This window comes from Saimiri boliviensis, chromosome 15 (assembly GCF_048565385.1).
Source record: "Saimiri boliviensis isolate mSaiBol1 chromosome 15, mSaiBol1.pri, whole genome shotgun sequence".
NCBI lineage: Eukaryota > Metazoa > Chordata > Mammalia > Primates > Cebidae > Saimiri > Saimiri boliviensis.
In genome coordinates, this window is record NC_133463.1 from 2844815 (window position 1) to 2868414 (window position 23600).

Consider the following 23600-nt stretch of genomic DNA (forward strand, 5'->3'; position numbering starts at 1 on the left):
CAGCCCACCCTGCTCGGGCTCAGCCTCCATGGGCTGCACCCACCGGCTAACCAGTCCTAACGAGAGAGCCGCGTACCTCAGTTGGAAATGCAGAAATCACACACGTCCTGCGTCGATCTCGCTAGAAGCTGCACACTGGAGCTGTTCCTACTTGGCCATCTTGCCAGCAACCCAATAAACGGTGTTTCTCAAGGATGTAGAGAAACTGGAGTCCTCACACATTGCTGGTAGGAATGTAAAATGGTGCAGCTGCTGTGGGTAACAGGAAGTTTCTCAAAAAGTTAAACACAGAACTACCTTATGACCAACCAATTCTGCCACCGGTTATATACCTCTGAAGAACTGAAACCAGGCTTCATTCACACACCAATTTGTATATAAATACTCATTATTCACAGTTGCCAAAAGGTGGAACACAACTGTCAAGCACTTTGGAGGTCAAGGTGGGCGGATCACCTGAGGCCGGGAGTTCAAGACCAGCCTGACCAACATGGTGAAAGCCCCTCTTTATTAAAAAAATAAAAAATAAAAAAATAAAACATGACCTAACTATATGCTATCTACAGGTGACTTAAATCCTGACACAATGAGATTTACAGTGAAGGGATGGAAAAATATTTTCCATGCATTAGTAACCAACAAAAAGCTGGCACGGCTGAGATCATGTCATTGCACTCCAGTTCGGGCGACAAGAGCAAAATTCTGTTAAAAAAAAAAAAAAAAAAAAAAAAAAGTTGGCATGGCTACTAATAACAGAAAGTAAGACTTTAAGTCAAAACTTGTTATAAGAGACCAAAAAAAGGGCATTATATATATCGATAAAAGGTCAATCCATGAAAAGCATTTTAAGACTTACAAAGACCCAAACAGCAGATCTACAAAACATATGAAGCAAACATTGAAGTGAAGAGATAGACCTCAAATAATAGTGGGAGGCTGGGCACGGTGGCTCACACCTATAATCCCAACACTTTGGGAGGGCGAGGCAGGTGGATCACTTGAGGTCAGGAGTTTGGGACTGGCCTGGCCAACATGGTGAAACCCTGTCTCTACTAAAACAAACAAACAAAAATCAGCTGGGCGTGGTGGCAGGTGCCTGTAGTCCCAGCGACTTGGAAGGCTGAGGCAGGGGAACTGCTTGAACCCGGGAGTTGGAGGTTACAGTGGGCTGAGATCACACCATTGCACTCCAGCCTGAGCAACAGACTCTGTCTAAACAAATTAAAATAATAGTTGGAGACCTCAATACGCCAGAGGCAATAATGGATAGAACATCTACACATAATAAGGATATAGCAGGCTTGAACACTATCAACCATCTGAACCTAAGGAACACATATCAAGTCTGAATACATTTAAAAAGATTGAAATCTCAGCGTCTTTTCTGACCAAAATGCAACAAAGCCGAGCTGGTGGCTCACACATATAATCCCTGCACTTTGGGAGGCTGAAGTGGGTGGATCACCTGAGGTCAGGAGTTTGAGACCAGCTTGACCAACATGGTGAAACCCCATTTCTACTAAAAATACAAAAATTAGCCGGTGGGCAGCTATTTGGGAGGCTAAGGCAGAAATGGTAGAATCAGGGAGGCGAAGGTTGCAGTGAGCCGAGACCATGCCATTGCACTCCAGCCCAGGGAACAACTCCATCTCAAAAATAAAGCCACACTGCTATGCCTCCGAGAGCAAGCGTGAAGAAAATGGCTCATTCTCCCCTACTTCTGGGAAAAAAACTGTTTGTCTTTGAACTCTTACATTTCTGAAAATGTATACAGCTTCTACTTTTTTTTTTTTTTTTTTTGGAGACAGAGTCTCACTCTTATTGCCCAGGCTAGAGTGCAATAGAGCAATGGCTTATTGCAACCTCTGCCTCCCGGGTTCAAGTGATTCTCCTGCCTCAGCCTCCCAAGTAGCTGGGATTACAGGCGCCCGCTACCACGTCCGGCTAGTTTTTTATATTTTTAGTAGAGACGGGGTTTCACTATGTTGGTCAGGCTAGTCTCGAACTCCTGACCTCAGGCGATCCACCCACCTCTGCCTCCCAAAGTGCTGGGATTACAGGCATGAGCCATCGCGCCCGGCCCTACCTTTTATTAAACATTACGATGTTTAATAAAAAGCTTAATGAAAATACTAATATCACTCATATTTCCTCCACCCAGAAGATGGAGGTTGCAGTGAGCCAAGATCGCGCCACTGCACTACATCCTGGGTGACAGAGCAAGACTCAAAAATTGTAATCAGTAAATATGTTTTTTCGTTTCTTGGTTTCCAAATCAAATACTCTTACTCAGCAAGAATCAGAAGTTGAAGTCTGAGCCCCAGTGATGACTCAGATGTGTCACTCAGTTCCTACATTGTGTAATGGACATTTAACATCTAGAGTAATTTTATGAATGTCTTCTGAATGCTGTGCACAGCGAATTTCTTCTTACTGCACTCTCATGAGCAAGCATGAACTTTTCAAGCACACAGCTGAGACTTGACCCATACAACTTCTAACAATCAACTTTTATTGATAGGAAAAGTAGTCATTAAAAAAACAAGGTTTCCCATAATGTAGGTGGATCCATTTAATGATGTAGCCAGATTAGGACTTAAGCAAGAATTATAGATAATTAGTTGTTACAGAAAACAATATATTATCAACTCTACTCCAAAGTAGGTTTACTTTGGTCATTTTGGTGCGAAAGTATTTACTAAATCATGTGTACTAGATTTTTCACATACACGGTAACTTATTTTTCTTTGCAGATGAAGTTTCTTTGGTTCTATAGGTGTCATCTGTCGAGAAGATGAATTTGTTATTTTATGTCTGAAAACAGGCAATGGGACGTATGTTGCTCCCGTTGGTCTTTAACTTCTGGGCTCAAGGAATTCGAGCAATCCTCCTGTTTGGCCTTTCAAAGCGCTTGGATTACAGGCATGAGCCATTGTGCTTGGCCATAGATGTGTATTTTAAATGCCACGATGTACCTAACCTGCATTTATCAAAATAAACTAGGCAAGTCATATAATGAACTAGTTTGCAAGATGAATATTTTGCTCTTGAAACTACAAAAAAGAGATACACATTACTTTTGGAAAAAAACTTTATTAAACACTCAAGATTATTACTTCTCAAAATCACAGAAGGGTTTCCAAATACAAGTGTTAGAAGGAGAAAAAAAAACAACGACGACATAAAGCTAAAAGCCAATCAGAAACGAGGTCAGGAGTACAGGCCTGGAGTAGGGACACGGACAGCCCGTGGAAGGAGCCGCCTCTGGACTTCATAATCGGACCTTGTTGTGCCAGAATGCATGCTTGCTTTTTTTCCAAATGAGGAATTCAAATAGGGATTTCTTTTATTCTCCTGGAACTGAAATGCTTAGGGCTCTCCCTAACACCAACCTTGGGATTTCTGAAGTTATCCGAATTTGCAATACAAAGCACTTTTATGTATCTTCCAGTTGTAGATTAGAATAGCAAAAGTGAATGCTAAGAACAAAGTTTTTACCCTCCTAAACAAAGACGTTCCCTTCTAGACATCAAATCTATCATAAAATGTCAAAACTAGAAGAGAATAAAATGAAAGGAAAAAACCTAGAAAAATATCCTAAAATATCAAATGCAGTCATTTCTAAATATAATAAGCCATAAGTATAGCTTTACCTATTGTTCTTATTGTTCCTACACTGCTTCTACAATGTTACATCAACTATACTGTTACCTTTACTCTCCCCAAATCTTGGTGATGAAGCCTTCTGGGTGTGCTTTCAATGTGCCAGAACCAGAAGGGCATTCCGAGGCTTCCCCATGTTTCCTCCGTTTATGCATACAGCTGTTTCACTAACTTTCAGCACTTGTAAATGCTCTGAAAGCTGATCAGATACTATATTCTTGACTTAATACTTTGGTAAGCCTGGATATATAACTTTCTATAACCCTCACCTAATCTTTGATGTTACTGTAACCTTATCTTTGATTTAACCCATATACATTTACTCATCATAATCTTGTTTAAATTCATGCTACAAAACTGCAGCACAAAAAGAGATTTCTTCTCTTTAGTGCTTCAGGAAAATCAGCTCATGGACTGCTGCCAACGAAAGTATAGGAGATACTTTAAACAATGTAACGCTTTATATGTGCAGACTCCCACAGACCTCACATCCAGGGCTCCCATCCTTCCCAGGTTCTGCCAAGGATGTTGGGGTCTGTTGCCTGGTCTATCAAGCACTTCACTTGAGTCTCTTCTGAAAGCCCACCCTCTGGTTCTCGGGCACGAACGTTGTGATCTTTGCTTCCTCGTGCCACAGCCACATAGTCTCTGAAGGCAGGTGCCTTCTCGTGGCCCAGAAGCAGCTCATCACTGGAAAAAGACGGAACACACACACGCCAACCATGTGTTAGTTTCCTTTGCTGCCCATATTCCCAGTGAACATATGAACCCACTCCCCACCTCATCACTCACAGAGTATTTTCTGTGGCTTATAACCTTGAAGTCAAAGACTGGATTTGTAGGAAAACAGAACATGAATTATGCTGCTCAAGTTCTTGTGTGAATGTACAGCCTCACTTCTCATGGATGAATTCCTAGGATTCACCTAGCAGCGGCACTGCTGGGTCCAATGGTAACTCTCTGTCTCACTTTGTGAAGAGCTGCCACTTTCCCACAGCAGCCGCACTCTTTTCCATTCCCACCAGCAAAGTTTGAGGAGTCCACCTTCTCTACAACCTCAACACTATGTTAGATCCCTTTTTTAAAAAATTTGAAAGTTTTAATAATTTTTGGCAGAGGCAGGGTCTTGCTATGTTGCCCAGGCTAAACTTGAACTCCTGGGCTCTAGCAATCCTCCTGTCTTGGCCTCCCAGGTGCATGGGATTACAGGTGTGAGCCTTTGCATCCAGCCCCATTTTAAATTATAGCCATCTGGCCAGGTGCAGTGCCTCACACCTATAATCCCAGCACTTTGGGAGGCCAAGGTGGGTGAATCACCTGAGGTCAAGAGTTTGAGACCAGCCTGGCCAACATGGTGAAACCCCATCTCTACTAAAAACACAAAAATTAGCCAGCCATGGTAGCATGCACCTGTAATCCCAGCTACTTGGAAGACTGAGATAGGAGAATCGTTTGAACCCAGAAGGTTGCAGGGAGCCGAGATAGCACCATTGCACTACAACCTGGGTGACAGAGCAAGACTTTGACTCAAAACCAATAAATAAATAAACAAAAATTAACAAGCAAAAGCCATCCTAGCAGTTGTATAGCAGTACTTCACTTGGATTTCCATGATGACTAGTGATGTTGAGCATTTTTTGACGTGCCTATTGGCCATTTGTATATTTTCATTAGAGAAATGTCAGTTTAAGTCTTTTGCCTTTTTTTTTTTTTTTTTTTTTTTGAGACAGGGTCTTGCTTTGTTGCCCAGGCTGGATGGAGTGCAATGGTGTGATCTCGGCTTATTACAACCTCCATCTCCTGGGTTCAAGCAATCCTCCTGCCTCAGCCTGGGATTACAGCATGAGCCACTGTGCCTGGCCCTGACCATTTTTAACTGGGTTATCTGTCTGTCTATTATTGGGCTGTAAGAGTTTTAAAATGTATTCTAGATGCAAGTCCCTTATCAGAAATATGACTTGCAAATATTTTATCCCATTCTGAAGGCTGAAACACTTTCTTGATAGCACTCTGTGAAGCACAAAATTGTTTAATTTTGCTGAAGTCCAATGTATGCAGTATTTGTTTCTTGCTTGTGCTTTTGGTGTTATACATACCTAAAAAATAGCAAGTATCACAACAAAATCCAAGGTCAGGATGATTTACTCCTATTTCTTTTTTTTTTTTTTTTTTGAGACAGAGTCTTACTTTGTTGACCAGGCTGGAGTGCAGTGGCACAATCTAGGCTCACTGCAACCTCCACCTCCCTGGGTTTAAGTGATTCTCCTGCCTCAGCCTCCCTACTAGCTGGGATTACAGACGCGTGCCACCATACCTGGCTCATTTTTTTGTTTTTAGTAGAGGCAGGGTTTCACCATGATGGCCAGAGTGGTCTTGACCTCTTGACCTCAAGTGATCCACCATACCTGGCCAATTTACTCCTTTTTCTAAGTGTTTTATAGTTTTGACATTTGGCTTTTTGATCCATTTTGAATTAATTTTTGCATATGGTGTGAAACAGAAACCCAACTTCACTGTTTTGCCTGTACTATTTGTTGGGAAGGTCAATGAATGGTCTTGGCACCCTTGTCAAAAATAAGTTGACAATAGACTGCCACTTCCTATTACTTAAATCTAAAGTAACTTTTTTCCTTCCTGTGAATCACCTTCACAAATTTCTATTTGCTTTAGACCTCAACAAGAAAGAATTTTAAAGCTAACCTAAAAGCCAACCCAAATTGGATTCTCATCTAACAAGCCCACACCGTGCTTTTCACACCTAGGTACTATGTCCATCAGAGTCAAATGCCCTGAAAAGTACAAAAGCAATTTAAAACCTAAGTCTCCTCATGTATGTAACAGTATTATGACAACTGTCTAAGAGTGCACCTTCTGTTTCTTCTATCGGCACCACTGTTCCAGGGACTGAGTGTGCCTGAAGACAGTGCAGGGGTCATGTACGTCAGAGCTGCAGGCCTCGCCCTGGCTCTGGGGAAGTCAGCCTCTCTAAGCACTGCTCTGCTCCTCATTGACAGGAGAGAAGTCATGCTAACAGAATATTAAGTGCTCAGCACTTTGTACATATGTTGGTTCTTCGAAAAACAGCAGCATGTTGGTAGTCCATTTGTTTTTTCCACATATAAAAATCTTACCAAGTAATGACTGCTGGATTGGCACCTGCTAACTTTCTCTTAGCATAACGTATTTTCTGTTGGGGATACCAATTTTTTTCAGCAACGTTTACTTCTTGAATCCATGATCCTCCTTTTTTCAGCATTTTTTGTTCAAAATTCTAAAAGAAAAGAATATGATTTTCCCTGCTTATTATAATGGTACATACAGTCATGTCCAAACAGATAAAATCTAGTAATGATCTTAAAGCAAACAAGTATCTATAACCAGGAGTAGCCTTGCTTTCCTGTTTACAGCTACGAAGCTGTTCATATAGACTGCATAGTGCATACATCACGAGAAGAGGGGCCTCAGTGGGGCCCTTATTTTTCCAAATAAAGGTTTTTGCCTCTTGTTTTTTTTTTTTTTTTTTTTTTTTTGAGACGGAGTTTCGCTCTTGTTACCCAGGCTGGAGTGCAATGGCGCGATCACGGCTCACTACAACCTCTGCCTCCTGGGTTCAGGCAGTTCCCCTGCCTCAGCCTCCTGAGTAGCTGGGATTACAGGCACCTGCCACCAAGCCGAGCTAATTTTTTGTATTTTTAGTAGAGGCGGAGTTCCACCATGTTGACCAGGATGGTCTCGATCTCTTGACCTCGTGATCCACCCGCCTCGGCCTCCCAAAGTGCTGGGATTACAGGCGTGAGCCACCGCGCCCGGCCTGTTTTCCTTTTTTTTTGAGGCGGAGTCTCACTTTTGTCGCCCAAGCTGGGGGACAGTCGCGTGATCTTGGTTCACTGCAACCTCTGCTTCCTGGTTTCAAGTCATTCTCCTGCCTCAGCTTTTCAAGTTGCTGGGATTATAGGTGCACACCACCAGTTAATTTCTGTATTTCTAGTAGAGACGGGCTTTCACCACATTGGCCAGGCTGGTCTCCACCTCCTGACCTCAGGTGATCCTCCTGCCTCTGCCTCCCGAAAGTTTTGGGACTGCAGGTGTGAGCCGCTGTGCCCAGCCTCTTAACTGGTTTTCATGCCAGACAATGCTAAATACTAACTTTGAGATACGCTGTACAAAATAATGTAAATATTTTCATCAACACAACTCAATGCATTTCTATCATGCACGAGAGACAGCAGTTTGATCACAGGGACACTGTCATGAAAGCGTAAAGTGCACATGAAACAAAACCTACCTTCCAGTCAAAGGAGGGATCCTTGACAAACACATCCATGGTGTTGGTGAGCAGGCCAGGGTCGGAGCGGAAGGCCCGGAGCGCGTGTACCATGACACTGTATATAAGGCCCATTTCTTTCATTGGTAACATCAGATTGATAAACTGGCGAGTTAGCCGAAAAGGCATCAACTCAGGAACTGGCAGAAACTAAACAAGATAAAAAGCAGCAGAATATGTAAGCCGGAACTCTCAAAGTACCGAGCACAAAACAGCAACCTCTCACAGTTACCGTTCACATTTAGTAACAATATAGACTCTTCTTCCCTTGAAATCAGACACACAGATGTGAGTTTTGTGCTCCACAGCAACCACCTCAGCTTGCATCATCCCTCACTGCAAAACCCACATGCACAGGATACGAAGCCACAGAGATTGCAAAGGACGGTCCAAAACATTCAGAGGTTAACCAGAGAAAGGATCTGTATCACATTTCATACAAGACATTTTTATTATGGGGCTTCATAAAACTTCCTTAGAGTCTTTCTTTGATCTGGGAACACATTTTACTCCCAGCTCTGATGATGTCACTGATCACCATGACTTCTGTGACCTGTCTGAACGAGGCTGAACGCAGGGATTATTACTTTCTGCATTCAATGGCCACGACAAAACCAACCTAACTAACGTGTTGTTTTTCTTTAAAAACGGTCTATTTCTGGAGGATGTTGAAAGTCCTATGACTCTCGCCTAGCCCAGGACCGCGAGAGCACGGCGAGCACACCTGTGTAGCGGATCCAAATGCATGCCCAAAGTCTATCCCGATCACGCCACCGGTCCCCATGGCCACCATAAAGTTGTTGAGGTGTCTGTCTCCGATGCCGAGGATCCAGTGGCTGATGCATATTAGAGCATGTGAGCTGGCGAAGTGGGAGCGGAGTGCCAGGAAGGCCTCGGGGCTTGTACTCATCCGCACGAAGGCCCGCCTGCAAGAGAGACACGGCTGTGCGGCTGCTGTGGCCCCGCCAAGGGTGAGGGCAGAAGGGTACTTACTTTAAGAGATCAGCAGGCACTTTACTTTCTCGTTTTCTGAAAGACGTGACTGTTTCAGTACGATTAGCTCCCCTATGATTTAATACAAACATCTACTTAGAAAAATTTTCTCGTGACTTGAAATTTAAATTTTAAAACTTTTTTTTATACTGAGAGTCAAATATCAAATAACTAGATCTTGATCTCTCTGAGGCAAAGCTTTCTAAGAATCGAAGGAAAACATGCAACTTGGAGAGGAATGAAGTAACTAATACACAAATAAAAAGAAAAAAATGGCAGATTAGTGCCCTCAAATAAAAATAAATAAATAAATAAAACAAATGAAAATCAAAACCAAACTTACTTATACATTAGCATGTAAGCTCCAACATCATGTTTTCCTGACATTTTTGTCAGCCAGTCTCTATATTCACAGGGTGGTGCCTTGGGATCACTAATGAGGGAGAAGAGAAATTGGAATTAGGAAGATTTTAGCATTATGTGATTTCAAAGGCAAACTTCACCAAGAATTCATTGAAAAATAGCGAAGAGGAAGGAAAAAATATGACCTTTAATCATATTCAATATTAACACTGAACCTGTATTACTCTGGATCTCGGATTTCAGTATACCATTATTCATTCTTAATTACTCCTAAAGAAATCCAAGCTATTTTCCATGAAAAATTTAGGTACAAAACCATCAAATCCAATACATTTCTCACTTCATATAGACAATAAGATGAACTAAACATAACTAATTATTAACCAGACACGCAATTCTGAAACTCTGACCTAGAAAGAAGCATAGCAAGAGGGCAACAGCACCACAGGTGGCTGCTGGAAGCCACAGGACACTTCAGACCGTGTCACTACCACAGCCAAAACGCCCACACAGGCCGGGCACAGTGCTCACGCCTGTAATCCAAGCACTTTGGGAGGCCAAGGTGTGTGTGATCTGGGAGGCCAGATCACAAGGTCAGGAGATAGAGACCATCCTGGCTAACTCGGCGAAACCCTCTACTAAAAATACAAAAAATTAGCCTGCGTGGTGGCACACACCTGTAGTCCCAACTACTTGGGAGGCTGAGGCAGAACTGCTTGAATCTGGGAGCTGGAGGTTGCAGTGAGCCGAGATCACACCACTGCATTCCAGCCTGATGATAAAGCGAGACTCCATCTCAAAACAAACAAACCCGTGCAGTTTTGCTGAAGATGGATTATGTCTGTTTTTACCCTTATTTAGACCACTGCCTCATCTTTTTCTTTTCTTTTGGAGACAGAGTCTTACTCTGTTGCTCAAGCTGGACTGCAGTGGAGTGATCTCGGCTCACTGCAACCTCCACCTCCTGGGTTTAAGCAATTCTCAAGCCTCAAGCCTCCTAAGCAGCTGGGATTGTAGGCACCTGCCACCATGCCCAGCTAACTTTTATATTTTTACTAGAGACCGAGTTTCACTATGTTGGCCAAACTGGTCTCAAATTTCTGACCTCAGGTGATCAGCCCACCTCAGCCTCCGAAAGTGCTGGGATTGTAGGCATGAGCCACCACGCCCAACCAGTGTCACATCTTTCTTCACATTTCCAATATGTAGATAGACACACAAACCAGAATAAGTACGAGAAAATACTTTTTCTTTTCTCTTCCAATAAGCCTTCTGCACTCCTATGAGAAAGTATTTTCTTTTCTTTTCTTTTTGAGATGGAGTTTCACTCTTGTTACCCAGGCTACAGTGCAATGGAGTGATCTTGGCTCACTGCAACCTCCGCCTCCTGGGTTCAAGCAATTCTCCTGCCTCAGTCTCCCAAGTAGCTGGGACTACAGGCATGCGCCACCGTGCCGAGTTAATTTCTGTGTTTTTAGTAGAGACGGGGTTTCACCATGTTGACCAGGATGGTCTTGATCTCTTGACCACCTTGCTCAGCAAGTGTTGGGATTATAGGTGTGAGCCACCGTGCCCAGCCGAAAGTATTTTCTTAAATGACAACGGATGCTTAAAGTGAATTGAAAAGCTCTTTTCAATGTTTCCTAGAAAAAAGGTGGTTCCTGAGCAGTGGGAAACAATGTGATATGGGTATGTTTAGGTACTTTTGTGTGGACAGCTTTAACAAGTTTTCCCAATAAAGTCTAAAGACAGAACAGTTTCACGTGTGACTTAGCAATTCAATCACTTCAAGTGAAATCTTTTCTGAGTTGCCACAGAAGTTAATTTCACAAGTAGTCCACTCCATCTTAAAATTCTCTCCTCCTAAATGGAGATGAAAATTCTTAGGTCATAAAACTGAAACATGCTGAATTAAGAAAAAAATACCAAGGATTTTAATAAAGGGTACTGGAAGTACCCTGTAAAAAGGCAGTCGGAAGTTATTTACATAATTCCATATCTGAAAGGCACTTTCAGCTTTTCCAGTACCTATGTTCACCCTGTGCAGTTCCACGCTACCACGCTACCAACGCTGTCTCACAAATGCAGGCAGGTACCACAAGACAGGCAACACCTGCTCAGCATCTCCACTGCCAGGCAGAGCCTCTGTGCCAGGGCCAGATCTGGAATTTGTGAGACTCAGGAAGCAGCGCTCATCAGTTCCCCTTTCTTCCAGGGAAAGTAGAAACAATTCTAAGCAAATACTCAAATGCCTATTTAAATACTTTCAGGAAAGAATGAAGAGGACATCAAAGAGAAAGAAGCCCCGACGCTGTTTCTGACCATGTGGTCTTCCTTCATCCCATGGCTCATCACGAAAACCTGTCAACTCTGGTTATCAAAACCGGTCAACACTCAAAATGTTTCTCATGTTGTCCTTATTTTTCCTTCTTTTTTTTTTTTTTTTTGAGACAGAGTTTCACTCGTTACCCAGGCTGGAGTGCAATGGTGCGATCTCGGCTCACCGCAACCTCCGCCTCCTGGGTTCAAGCAATTCTCCTGCCTCAGCCTCCTGAGTAGCTGGGATTACAGGCACGCGCCACCATGCCCAGCTAATTTTCTGTATTTTTAGTAGAGACGGGGTTTCACCATGTTGACCAGGATGGCCTCGATCTCTTGACCTCGTGATCCACCCACCTCGGCCTCCCAAAGTGCTGGCATGAGCCACCGCGCCCAGCCCTTATTTTTCTTTACATAAATAAAAGGCAAATTAAAAAACTTCTGGTTAAAAAATATAAGTTAATTGCAGAAAACTTGGAAAACTGAGAAAAGGATAAAGAAAAATAAAAAAGCATCCATATCATAACCTAGAATTAATTGCTAATAATCCCAGCTACCTCACTTCACAGGCTGGGTGACACAGGACAAGTTACTTGACCTTTCTGGTCCTCAGGGTACTCATCTGTACAGAAGTGATAATAACACTTACCTTGTAGGTCGTTGATGAGAATTAGTTCATACACATTAAAAACTGAGAACAGTACCTAGCCCACAGGAAATGTTTTACTACATGTTATCTGCTAATCTCATTTATTTCCTTCAACAATTCTTCACCCGCACCCCCAAAGTTAATATATATTTTGTATTACGGTAAAATATCTGCAACTACTGGTTAGCAGCCTGCACTCCATTTGGTTTACTAACCCAGCCAGCAGACTTCGGGGCAGGCAGCGTGGGCTCTCGACCGCGCCTGTCATAGCCCCGACCTGCCACTGGAGAAGTGAGGGGAGGCGACTGCTGGGGGAGCAGGGCGTGTGGCCGCCCTTACCTCAGGTAAGCCGCCTTCTCCTCTTGTGACATGGTGTTCAAAAGAAGGTCCTTCAAGGTAACAGTATTTTCAAGCCACTCAATTAATCCTAACCTGAAAGGGAGAATAAAAAGTTAACGAGTAAACCCAAACTGCTCTTTCTTCACTAGAAAAACAGTCCCGTGGACGCCAAGCAACGTGCAGCACCCTCCTGGCTGGGAGCAGCCTGGCAGTTACCTGGAGGTCATGGGCACCACGCTGTAGGTCCTCAGCTGCAGGGCCCTCTGGCTGCAGGCGGAGTCTCCGGCTAGGATCCCATTCATGACCTGGAAGAGCTGCTCCACGCGCTGGTCCTGCCGCAGGTCCTCGCCACCCTTCACTAGGAAAGGGTGCTCCGTCTCATCGTGGCCACGGATGATGATGCGCTTGGGCCTTCTCAGAGATGCCATGACTGTCACCTTCAAAAATCAGAATGTCACCTCAGGGCACAGGCTAGCTGCTTGTCAAACTCAGAGGGAAAAGCCAGGCTGGCTGCAAGCATCCCTCTGAGGGGCCACCCTCTGAAGACAGTGCCAGAGAAGAGCACAGCACTGAGGCCAGCAACTAATTTCTGCTACCTGCACGTGCCTGACTGCTGTGCCCACAGACATGTCATATTCCTGGTTATAAATACTTATGAATGTGGATATCCTTAGCAACCAGCAATAGCCAGCATGCAAACTTTCCACAGTAAGCTAATGCTACACATATTTTATAGTGGACACTCACACACAGCCTACTCTTTGAATTTACGATATCTTAAATAGGACTACTGTTCAAACACTGGAGACATTATATTAAGAAATGTTCTTTACATGTACCCCAGAACCTAAAATGCAATTCAATATATATATACATATATATATATATGTGTGTGTGTGTGTGTGTGTGTGTGTGTGTGAGAGAGAGAGAGAGAGAGAGAGAGAGACAGAGAGAGAGAGAGAGAGAGAGAGTGTGTAGAAATTCAGGGCTGGGCATGGTGGCTCATGCTGTTAATCCCAGCACTCTGGGAGGCTCAGGCAGGTAGATCACTTGCAGGCAGCAGTTCCAGACCAGCCTGGCCACTGGCCAACATGGTGAAACTCGTCTCTAATAAAAATACAGAAATTAGCCAGGTGTGGTGGCACACACCTGTAATCCCAGCTACTGGGGAGGCTGAGACATGAAGACTCTCCTGAACCCAGGATGTGGAGGCAATAAGCTAAGATTGTGCCACTGCACTCCAGCCTGGTGACAGAGTAAGACTCTTTCTCTCTCTCTCTCTCTCTCTCTCTCTCTCTCTCTCTCTCTCTCACACACACACACACACACACACACACACACAAGTATTCAGTAAATATGGTAAACCCCATATATTTGAGATCAACATGGGCCGTTGTCTCTTTTTTACTAAAGGCAAACAGATCATTCTCGTATCTGAAGGACAATCATCAGGATGGGGACTGGGTTGCACACCCTCACACCTACCCGCTCATCAAACCCGGCGATTCGCACATGGTACTCTGGCAACGGCTTTCCCCTACCATCATATTGACCTAAAACAAACCAGAGCCTTGCTTAGGAACAGTTTATTAGACAACCACCTGTATTTTAAAACATGCCTCCTGATCTACTTTTTAAAAAGTCAATGTAACATGATAAAACTTTTTAATGAAAGTTCTCATTTAGAGGAAACTGACATTAAAAAATGTTATTTCTCAGTTTGACTGACTGAGTTAGCTCTCTATTTTAACAGCATGGACACGTCCTAAATAGAAAAAAATAATACACCAACTAGAACACTGCATATCTCAAGGAAAGTCAGGCTGCACATGACAAGGCTTATGTTTAAATATTTTTCTTGAAATGGACTGTATGCACCTGCACAGTCATTATTAATAACAAAGGAAAGTGTTTCTCCAAGTATGTTTTTTCTTAACCCACTGGAATGAGAACATGAATAACCAGATGAAAACATTTTTTCCTCTGGCAAATCTGGAGTGGAGAAAGTGAAATGTGCGCAGGTCTCCTCTGGAGAAGTCACGCCTTGAATTCCGGTCAGTTTTCTGTGCTTCTCTACCCTTAATATCACAATCTCTTTCCTGCAGGTAAGTGACTTATCATTAATATGTCATTAAAAAAAAAAAACCTTGTCACTTTAAGTGGAACTGTATACACATCCCAGGAAGCAATCTGCATCTATATACCTGTATTATGTTTCTGAAGAAAAGTCATTCAGGAGCAAAGCATGAATACGTTCAGAGGAAATCTATGATTGCTGGTTACCATTATTACCAAATGAAAATCTGAACATCTGTCAGGATCAGGAATATAAAAACTAAAACCTCATTAAACATTTAGTAATGTGTATTCACAGTAATCATGAATTTTTTAATGATGAAAAATTTGGTGAATTTTAAAATTCTTTAAAAAAAGAGGTCACTGTCAATATCCTAGCAGCACTATTCTGGAAACCAGGAGTTCTTACTTCGGTGCTGTGCTCCTGACAGTACAGTTTGTCACCCCTGGAGGTGAACTCACCAGGGATCTCCAGCTCATTTCTCAGGAACTCCACTTTGAAGTCGCTCATCCAGGGCGACCATTCTTTCAGATTTCCAGGGGGCTTTGAGTCTTTGTTCATTTTTAAAAGTAGCATGTTGGTAATGTCGCTGAAGTCACTGAGCTTCATTCTCGGTAGCTTAGACCCTCCTTTCCCAAAATGTTTATCAAATTCTTTTCCAAAGGTCTGAAATTAACAAGAACTTACTATAAAGACTGATGTTTAGTTTGGACTTTGGAAAAGGCTTAAGCTTCTAAGTGTAATAAATGGAGTGAGCAATGATATAGGCTTCTTCTCTGCTTTTAAGATGTATGGTTTTGGTGGACTGTGCTGGCTCACACCTCTAATCCCAGCACTTTGGGAGGCTGAGAGGCAGGCAGATCACCTGAGCTCAAGAGTTCGAGATCAGCCTGGCTAACATGGTGAAACCCCATTTCCACTTTAAATACAAAAAATTAGCTGGATGTGGTGGCTCATGCCTGTAATTCCAGCTACATGGGAGGCTGAGGCAGGAGAATCGCTTGAACCCGGGAGGTGGACGTTGCAGTGAGCCGAGATTGTGCCACTACACTCCAGCCTGGGCAACAGAGCAAGACTCTGTCTAAAAAACAAAAACAAACCATGGTTAGTAGTGACTTTTAGTTATAAATCCTAATAAGGGCTTTAAAAACTTGAAGTCATTTAACCTCTGTGCACTCATTGTCTAGTTAGTGGTCTACATCATTATGACATAAGTAAATAGGAACAAAGTTAAAAACAACAAAATAAAGGGAATAGTTCAATCGAAATAAATGGCTCATAATTTTTGATACCAGCTGATGAAAAAAAATGTAAGAATGCTACTTTCTTCAGTAAGAGTCTTTCAAGCTATTATTCTGGGTTATAAACCAACAAAAATATTATTTAGATAATGTTTATTTCTCTCTTTTTTTTTTTTTTTGAGATGGAGTCTCGCTCTGTCACCTAGGCTGGAGTGTGGTGGCGTAATCTCAGCTCACTGCAACCTCTGCCTCCCTGGTTCAAGTGATTCTCCTGCCTCAGCCTCCCAAGTAGCTGGGATTACAGTCATGTGCCACTGTGCCTGGCTAATTTTTGTATTTTTAGTGGTGATGGGGTTTTACCATGTTGGCCAGACTGGTCTTGAATTCCTGACCTCGTGATCCACCTGCCTCAGCCTCCCAAAGTGCTGGGATTACAGGCATGAGCCACTGCACCCGGCCAATAATGTTTATTTCTAAAAGCGATTATTATAAGTACTTTATCTTGGAATATATTAATTATCTCTTTGCATTAGCCTCTACTCAGATATTTATTTGAATTATAATTCTGATATCAAATAAAAATTAATCTCAAGAGCATTAATAGCAATTACTCAAGAGTCAAAATTTACCTGATCATCTCTAACTAGAAACGTTTTTACCAAATTTATAACTAACGTCACAACATAAATCTGGTATAAATGAAATGTGCTCTATTTTAAGACAATCCACTATAGGAATATTGACATACATAAAACAGATTTCTTCTTTGATCTCTAAGTTGATGAAAAACGTAGAAGCAATCTGCATTTCTTGGAATACGTGGAAAGATTGGCTCTTCTCCAAACATAACCAGCATCATCCTATCTGAAAGGCATCATGCCCTTAAGCATACTCTAAAGTGAAATTTGAGGCACTTTGTTTTGGTAGATTTTTTTTTTTTTTTTTTTTTCCCCTGAGACGGAATTTCGTTCTTGTTACCCAGGCTGGAGTGCAATGGCGCGATCTCGGCTCACCACAACCTCCGCCTCCTGGGTTCAAGCAATTCTCCTGCCTCAGCCTCCTGAGTAGCTGGGATTACAGGCATGGGCCACCATGCCCAGCTAATTTTTTGCATTTTTAGTAGAGACAGGGTTTCACCATGTTGACCAGGATGGTCTCAATCTCTTGACCTCGTGATCCACCCGCCTCGGCCTCCCAAAGTGCTGGGATTACAGGCATGAGCCACCGCGCCCGGCCTTTGGTAGATTTTTATTTGAATAAATCCAAGTTATTTTTGATTCTGTACAAGGTAAAAATTCTGGATAGATTTTCTAATGAACTCCAAACACATCTCCTGCCTGGAAAGACTACAGGAGGCCTTTCGGTACCCTACAGGCCTCGGCAGGACCAGGTGCTGCTGGAGGGGGAATAACTGCACTCCCTATGGAGAGCCTGCAGGGCAGTCTCAGGGCTTCCAACAACGAATTGGCCACGAATTCCGAGACTACGTGCAGACTGGCTGAGGCAGCAGTGTGCTGGGACAGGCTAGGCTGGAAGCTGTGTGGAGGCGGTGCAGCTAATGGGTATGGGTTCTTTTTTGTGGTGAAATGTGCTAAAACTGATGTGGTGATGGTTTCATGACTCTGTGAATGTACTAAAAACTACTGTATTGTATACTTTAAGTGGATGACCTATGGGCCAGTGACTTATATCTTAATAAAGTAGTTATTCAAAAAGGATAAAGCTCTTCTTTTGCGCTATATACAGTGGAACTTGAGAACTCTGGCAAAAAGAGTTCCAAGACTTACCTATGCCCTTAAATTTCTTGGGGTTTAATGAATAAAGGTAATTTGATAAAAATTAGAAAGAAAAATCAGTAATGATGCATGCTAAAGAGAGAGATTCTAAAGCAGGTGTTTTAGGAGAGAGGAAGAACACCTGACTCTTCTGAAGATCACTGCCGGGGGAGGGACGGGAAGGGCTCAAAGGAGAAATGATGCTGATGCCAAGCCCTAAGGGCAGGTCTCCAAATGGAGGAGGGAGAGAGGCACCCAAGTGGGCAAAGCTGTGGGAACTGGGAGGACTGCAGTCCACTTGCTCCATCATTCCCATCAAATGATGGTGTGTTTTCCTTCCAACTCCAGCACATTCTTGAAAGATCTCACAATTACATTTGTCCTAGGCACAGCTCTTGGTGAGCAGTTTTGTCACACAACCCCTTGGTATTTGGGGACTAGATCTGTCTTCTCTATGTATTTCCTGAGCAGCCAGAACTGTGCCCCAAACTAAGTGCTTGCAAATATTTATCAGCTTACTTAACATACAAATATTTTCTTGATCCAGTATTGAAGCCATCTGAAAAACTGAAAATACTACACGTAATTTTCAGATCTAAAAATTTGAGCATAGACAACATGTAATGAAACATTGAGGTTTTATCTACTGACCAACCTGCTACCCACAGACCTAAAAATATGTTAATGTATCATAGAAAGCATGACATCTAAAACATTCAACAGATATTTTAAATCCAGAACTGTTAAATCATTGAAATATAAAATTTGACTGTCATAACGATTCTACTATCATAAAGGCAGGCTGTGCCAGTCCATACCTGAATAAACTTCCTTCTAAAGGCCCCTAGGCCTGGAGCCTTTGGGTCACCCAAGGTTGCATACATTCTTTCATACATTTTTTCAATATTTTTTTTGTTTACAGGGGTTTTTGCTAGTTCAGCTCTTACATCATTGCTCCAGTCCTGTGTGTGAAGGAAAAAAAAAAAAAAAGTCAAGGTAGATTGAAATTAAGTTTTACCCAAGTTCTATGTTTTATGTGCCAGAAGCTGTTCTATCATTACCTTAAAGAGCAGTTCAGGATTAGAGAGCTGATCTAAGGCATTAATAAAATCTTGAATCACTCTTCCGAGATCCAACTTAATTTTAATCCTATTAAAAAAAAATTTACAAAGTTTAAGTACTCAAATATCTTTCAAAAATCAAGACCTATTATACATATATAAAATAATGTATGCTTTACGTAATTATATGACTAAATATAATTATAGTTTGTTTATACGTATCTAGTATATATATAAAAAAACCAACTACATAGTAATTTAAAATTCCAGTCACACACACACCAGGGGATGTGGGAATACTTCCAAACTCATTCTACAAGGCCAGTATTATCCTGATACCAAAACCAGAAAAAGACACATCTTTAAAAAAAAAAAAGGAAAGAAGGGAGGGAGGATGGACTACAGGCTAATATCCCTGATGAACATTAATGCAAAAATCCTCAACAAAATACTTGCAAACCAAATTCAACAAGATATTAAAAAGATTATTCATCATGACCAAGTGGGATCTATTCTAGAGATGCAAGGATGGATCAACATACACAAATCAATCAATGTGATATGCTTTTATCAACAGAATAAAGGACAAAAACCATTGATCATTTTAACTGATGTTGAAAAAACATTTGATAAAATCCAACGTCCCTTCATGATAAAAACTCTCAAAAAGACTACGTATAGAAGGAACATACCTCAACACAATAAAAGCCCATATACGACACACCCACAGTTAGTATCACAGCCAACGGTGAAAAACTGAAAGCAAGCCGGGTACAGTGGCTCATGCCTGTAATCCCAGCACTTTGGGAGGCCAAGGCGGGCGGACCATGAGGTCAAGAGATTGAGACCATCCTGGCCAACAGGGTGAAACCCCGTCCCTACCAAAAACATAAAATTAGCTGGGTGTAGTGGTGCACAACCTGTAATCCCAGCTTCTCAGGAGGCTAAGGCAGGAAAATTGCTTGAACCCAGGAGGCGGAGCTTGCAGTGAGCAGAGATTGCACCCCTGCTCTCTAGCCTAGGCGACAGAGGGAGACTTTGTCTCCAAAAAAAAAAAAAAGCCTTTTCTCTAAGATCTGGAACATAAGGATGTCCACTTTTATTCCACTTACTAATGGGAGTCTTAGCTAGAGCAAGCTGACAAGAGAAATAAAGGGTATCTATATTAGAAAGGAAGAAGTCAAATTATCCTTGTTTGGAAATGACACGCTCTCTTATTTGGAGACACCTAAAGACTCCACGAAAAACACCATCAGAACTGATAAATTCAGTCAAGTTGCAGAATACAAAAATTAACATATGAAAATCAGTAGTATTTCTATATGCCAACAGTGAACAGCCTGAAAAAAAAAAAATCATAATTCTATTGGCCGGGCACGGTGGCTCATGCCTGTAATACCAGCACTTTGGGAGGCCGAGGCAGGTGGATCACGAGGTCAGGAGATGGAGATCATCCTGGCCATGGTGAAACCTCGCCTCTACTAAAATAAAAAAAAGTTAGCCGGGCATGGTGGCACATGCCTGTAGTCCCAGCTACTCAGGATGCTGAGGAAGGGGAATCGCTTGAACCTGGGAGATGGAGGTTGCAGTGAGCCAAGATTGTGCTACAGTACTCCAGCCTGGCAACAAAGCAAGACTCCATCTCAAATAATAATAATAATAATATTAATAATAATTCTATTTACAATAGCAACAAATAAAAACACTTAGGAATAAATTTAGCCAAAGAAATGAAAGACCTCTACAATGAAAACTGTAAAACATTGATGAAAGAAATTGAAGGACTAAAAAATATGCAAAGTAACTTCATGTTCATGGATGGGAAGAATCAATACTGTTAATATGTCCATACTACCCAAAGCAATCTATAGATTCAACACAATCCTTACCAAAATACCAATGACATTCTTCACATAGAAAAAATAATCCCAAAATTTGTATGGAACCACAAAAAACCCACCTGGCACAATCACATTATCTAAATTATATTATAGTTATAGTAACCCAAACAGCATGGTGCTGGCATAAAAACAGACACATAAGCCAATGGAATACAATAGAGAACACAGAAATAAATTCACACACCTGCAATGAACCCATTTTTTGACAAAGGTGCCAAGAACATACATAAGGGGAAAAGGCAGTCTTCAATAAATGATCTTGGGAAAACTGGGTATCCATATGCAGAAGAATGAAACTAGGCCCCTATCTCTCGCCACATACAAAAGTCAAATCAAAGTGGATTAAAGACCTAAATCTAAGATCTCAAGCTATGAAACTACAAAACAACAACAGGAAACTCGCCAGGACATTGGTCTGGGCACAAATATTTCTTAATACCCCACAGGCACATGTAACCGAAGCAAAAATGGACAAAGGGGGTCACATCAAGTCAAAAGGCTTCTACACAGCAAAGGAAACAATAAAGTGAAGAGACAACCCACAGAATGGGAGAAAACATTTGAATACTACTACCTATCTGACAAGGGATTAATAACCAAAATATATAACAAGCTCAAAAAACTCAATAGGAAAAAAAAAATCTAATCTCATTTTAAATTGGGGCAAAAGATCTGAATAGACATTTCTCAAAAGAAAACATACAAACAGCAAACAGGTTTATAAAAACATGTTCCACACCAATTATCATAAGAGAAATGCAAATTAAAACCACAAGGAGGTATCTTCTCACCACCAGCAATAACGAACGCTGGCAAGGATATGGAGAGAGGAACCCTTGTATACTGTTGGTGGAAATGTAAACTAATACAAGCACTAAGAAGAATATGGAGATTCCCAAAAAAAAACTAAAACTAGAACTGTCATATGATCCAGAAATCCCACTGCTGGGTACATACCCAAAAGAAAGGAAATCAGAATGTCAGAGATAGCTGCATTCCCATGTTTATTGTAGCACTATTCACAACAGCCAAGATTTGGAAGCAAACTAAGTGTCCATCAACAGACAAATGGATAAAGAAAATGCAGTACATACATGCAAAGGAGTACTATTCAGCCATAAAAAAAGAATGAGATCCTGTCACTTGCAACAACATGGATGGAACTGAAGGACATTATGTTATGTGAAATAAGTCAGACACAGAAAGACAAACTTCACATGTTTTTATTTGTGAAAGCTAAAAATGAGAACAATTGAATTCATGGGGAGGTGAGGTGGAAAGTGGGGATGATTAATGGGTACAAAAATATTGGTTTATTGATTACCCGTTGTACCACTGATTTTTTTTTTTTTTTTTTTTTTTTTGGGAGACAGAGTCTTGCTCTGTTGCCAGGTACCAGGCTGGAGTGCAGTGGCATGATCTCGGCTCACTGCAACCTCTGCCTCCCAGGTTCAAGCAATTCTCCCTCCTCAGCCTCCCCGGTAGCTGGGACTACAGGCACATGCCACCATGCCCAATTTTTTTTTTCTATTTATAGTAGAGACGGGGTTTCATCTTGTTGGCCAGGATGGTCTCGATCTCTTGACCTCATGATCCACCGGCCTCGGCCTCCCAAAGTGCTGGGATTACAGGCTTGAACCACCGCACCCAGCCTGTACCCATTGATCAATGGGTACAAATGATCTAGCATTTGGTGGTACAACAGGGTGACTACAGTAAATAATTTTTATTGTACATTTAAAAATAACTAAAAGAGTATAACTAGAATATGTGTAACACAAAGAAATGATAAATGCTTGAAGTGATGGATATTCCACTTACCCTGATATGATACACATTGTATACCTGTATCAAAATATTCCATAAACACAGACACCTACTATGTACTCACAAAAATTAAAATGAAAAAGATGTTCTTAGATAAAAGCAAATCTTGCAACTAATGTTGACATCTTGATATAACTTGATATAGTTTCTGAAGTTATGTTATGAAAGAAAAGGTCACTTTTTAAAAAAATGGGGTTTCACTACATTGCCCAGATTGGGAGTGCAGTGGCAACTTACAAGTTCAGTCATAGCTCACTGCAGCCTTGAATTCCTGGACTCAGGCAATCCTCCCACCTCACACTCCTAAGTAGTTGGAAGTACAGTCATGCACCACCATGCCTGGCTTATTTTTATTTTAATTTTTTAGAGATGAGGTCTCACTATGTTGCCCAGGCTGGTAATAAACTCTTGGTCTCAAGCAATTCTCCTGCCTTGGCCCCCCAAATAGTTGGTATTACAGGAATAAACCACCATGCCCAGCAAGGTGACTTTCTTGACACACTGTCTTTCACATCTTTTTCTCTTCTTTCATTTTTTAAGATAATAACTGTCTGTTCAGAGAAATGGTATGGTGGCTGGGCAGGGATGTGTTCACAGACAAACCACCCACCAACCGCAACAGAAGCTGGGCCTTGGCTGGGCGTGGTGGTTCACACCTGTAATCCCAACACTTTGGGAGGCAAAGGTAGGCAGATCTCCTGAGGTCGGGAGTTCGAGAACAGCCTGGCCAACGTGGCAAAACCGTCTCTACTAAAAATACAAAAATTAGCCCAGCATCCAGCTACTTGGGAGGCTGAGGCAGGGAGAATTGTTTAAACCCAGGTGGCAGAAGTTGCAGTGAGCCAAGATTGCAGCACTGTACTCCAGTCTGGCTGACAGAGCAATATTCTGTCTCAGAAGATAAAAATGTAAATAAATAAAAATAAATAAATACATATATATATATATATATATATATATATATATATATATATATATATATTTTTTTTTTTTTTTTTGAGACGGAGTTTCGCTCTCGTTACCCAGGCTGGAGTGCAATGGCGCGATCTCGGCTCACCGCAACCTCCG

At 41.8% G+C, this 23600-nt stretch overlaps 1 protein-coding gene across 2 annotated transcripts in view; it reads right to left on the bottom strand.

The window, feature by feature from the left end:
* Positions 1 to 708: 708 nt before the first annotated feature.
* The window catches only part of PRKDC (protein kinase, DNA-activated, catalytic subunit), a 184307-nt gene continuing 161415 nt past the window's right edge, over positions 709 to 23600 (bottom strand). The window contains exons 75-86 of one of the 2 annotated variants that reach the window (XM_003940865.4): positions 18805 to 18892; positions 18562 to 18705; positions 15189 to 15393; positions 14136 to 14203; positions 12867 to 13087; positions 12651 to 12743; positions 9324 to 9413; positions 8981 to 9052; positions 8712 to 8913; positions 7949 to 8137; positions 6795 to 6934; positions 709 to 4353 (exon numbers count right to left, since the gene is read on the bottom strand). In XM_003940865.4, coding sequence (XP_003940914.2) covers positions 4149 to 4353; positions 6795 to 6934; positions 7949 to 8137; positions 8712 to 8913; positions 8981 to 9052; positions 9324 to 9413; positions 12651 to 12743; positions 12867 to 13087; positions 14136 to 14203; positions 15189 to 15393; positions 18562 to 18705; positions 18805 to 18892 — 1717 coding nt within the window. In that variant the 3' untranslated portion in view covers positions 709 to 4148. The remainder of the gene's footprint in view (positions 4354 to 6794; positions 6935 to 7948; positions 8138 to 8711; positions 8914 to 8980; positions 9053 to 9323; positions 9414 to 12650; positions 12744 to 12866; positions 13088 to 14135; positions 14204 to 15188; positions 15394 to 18561; positions 18706 to 18804; positions 18893 to 23600) is intronic. The other variant, XM_003940866.4, reaches the window with a different exon arrangement.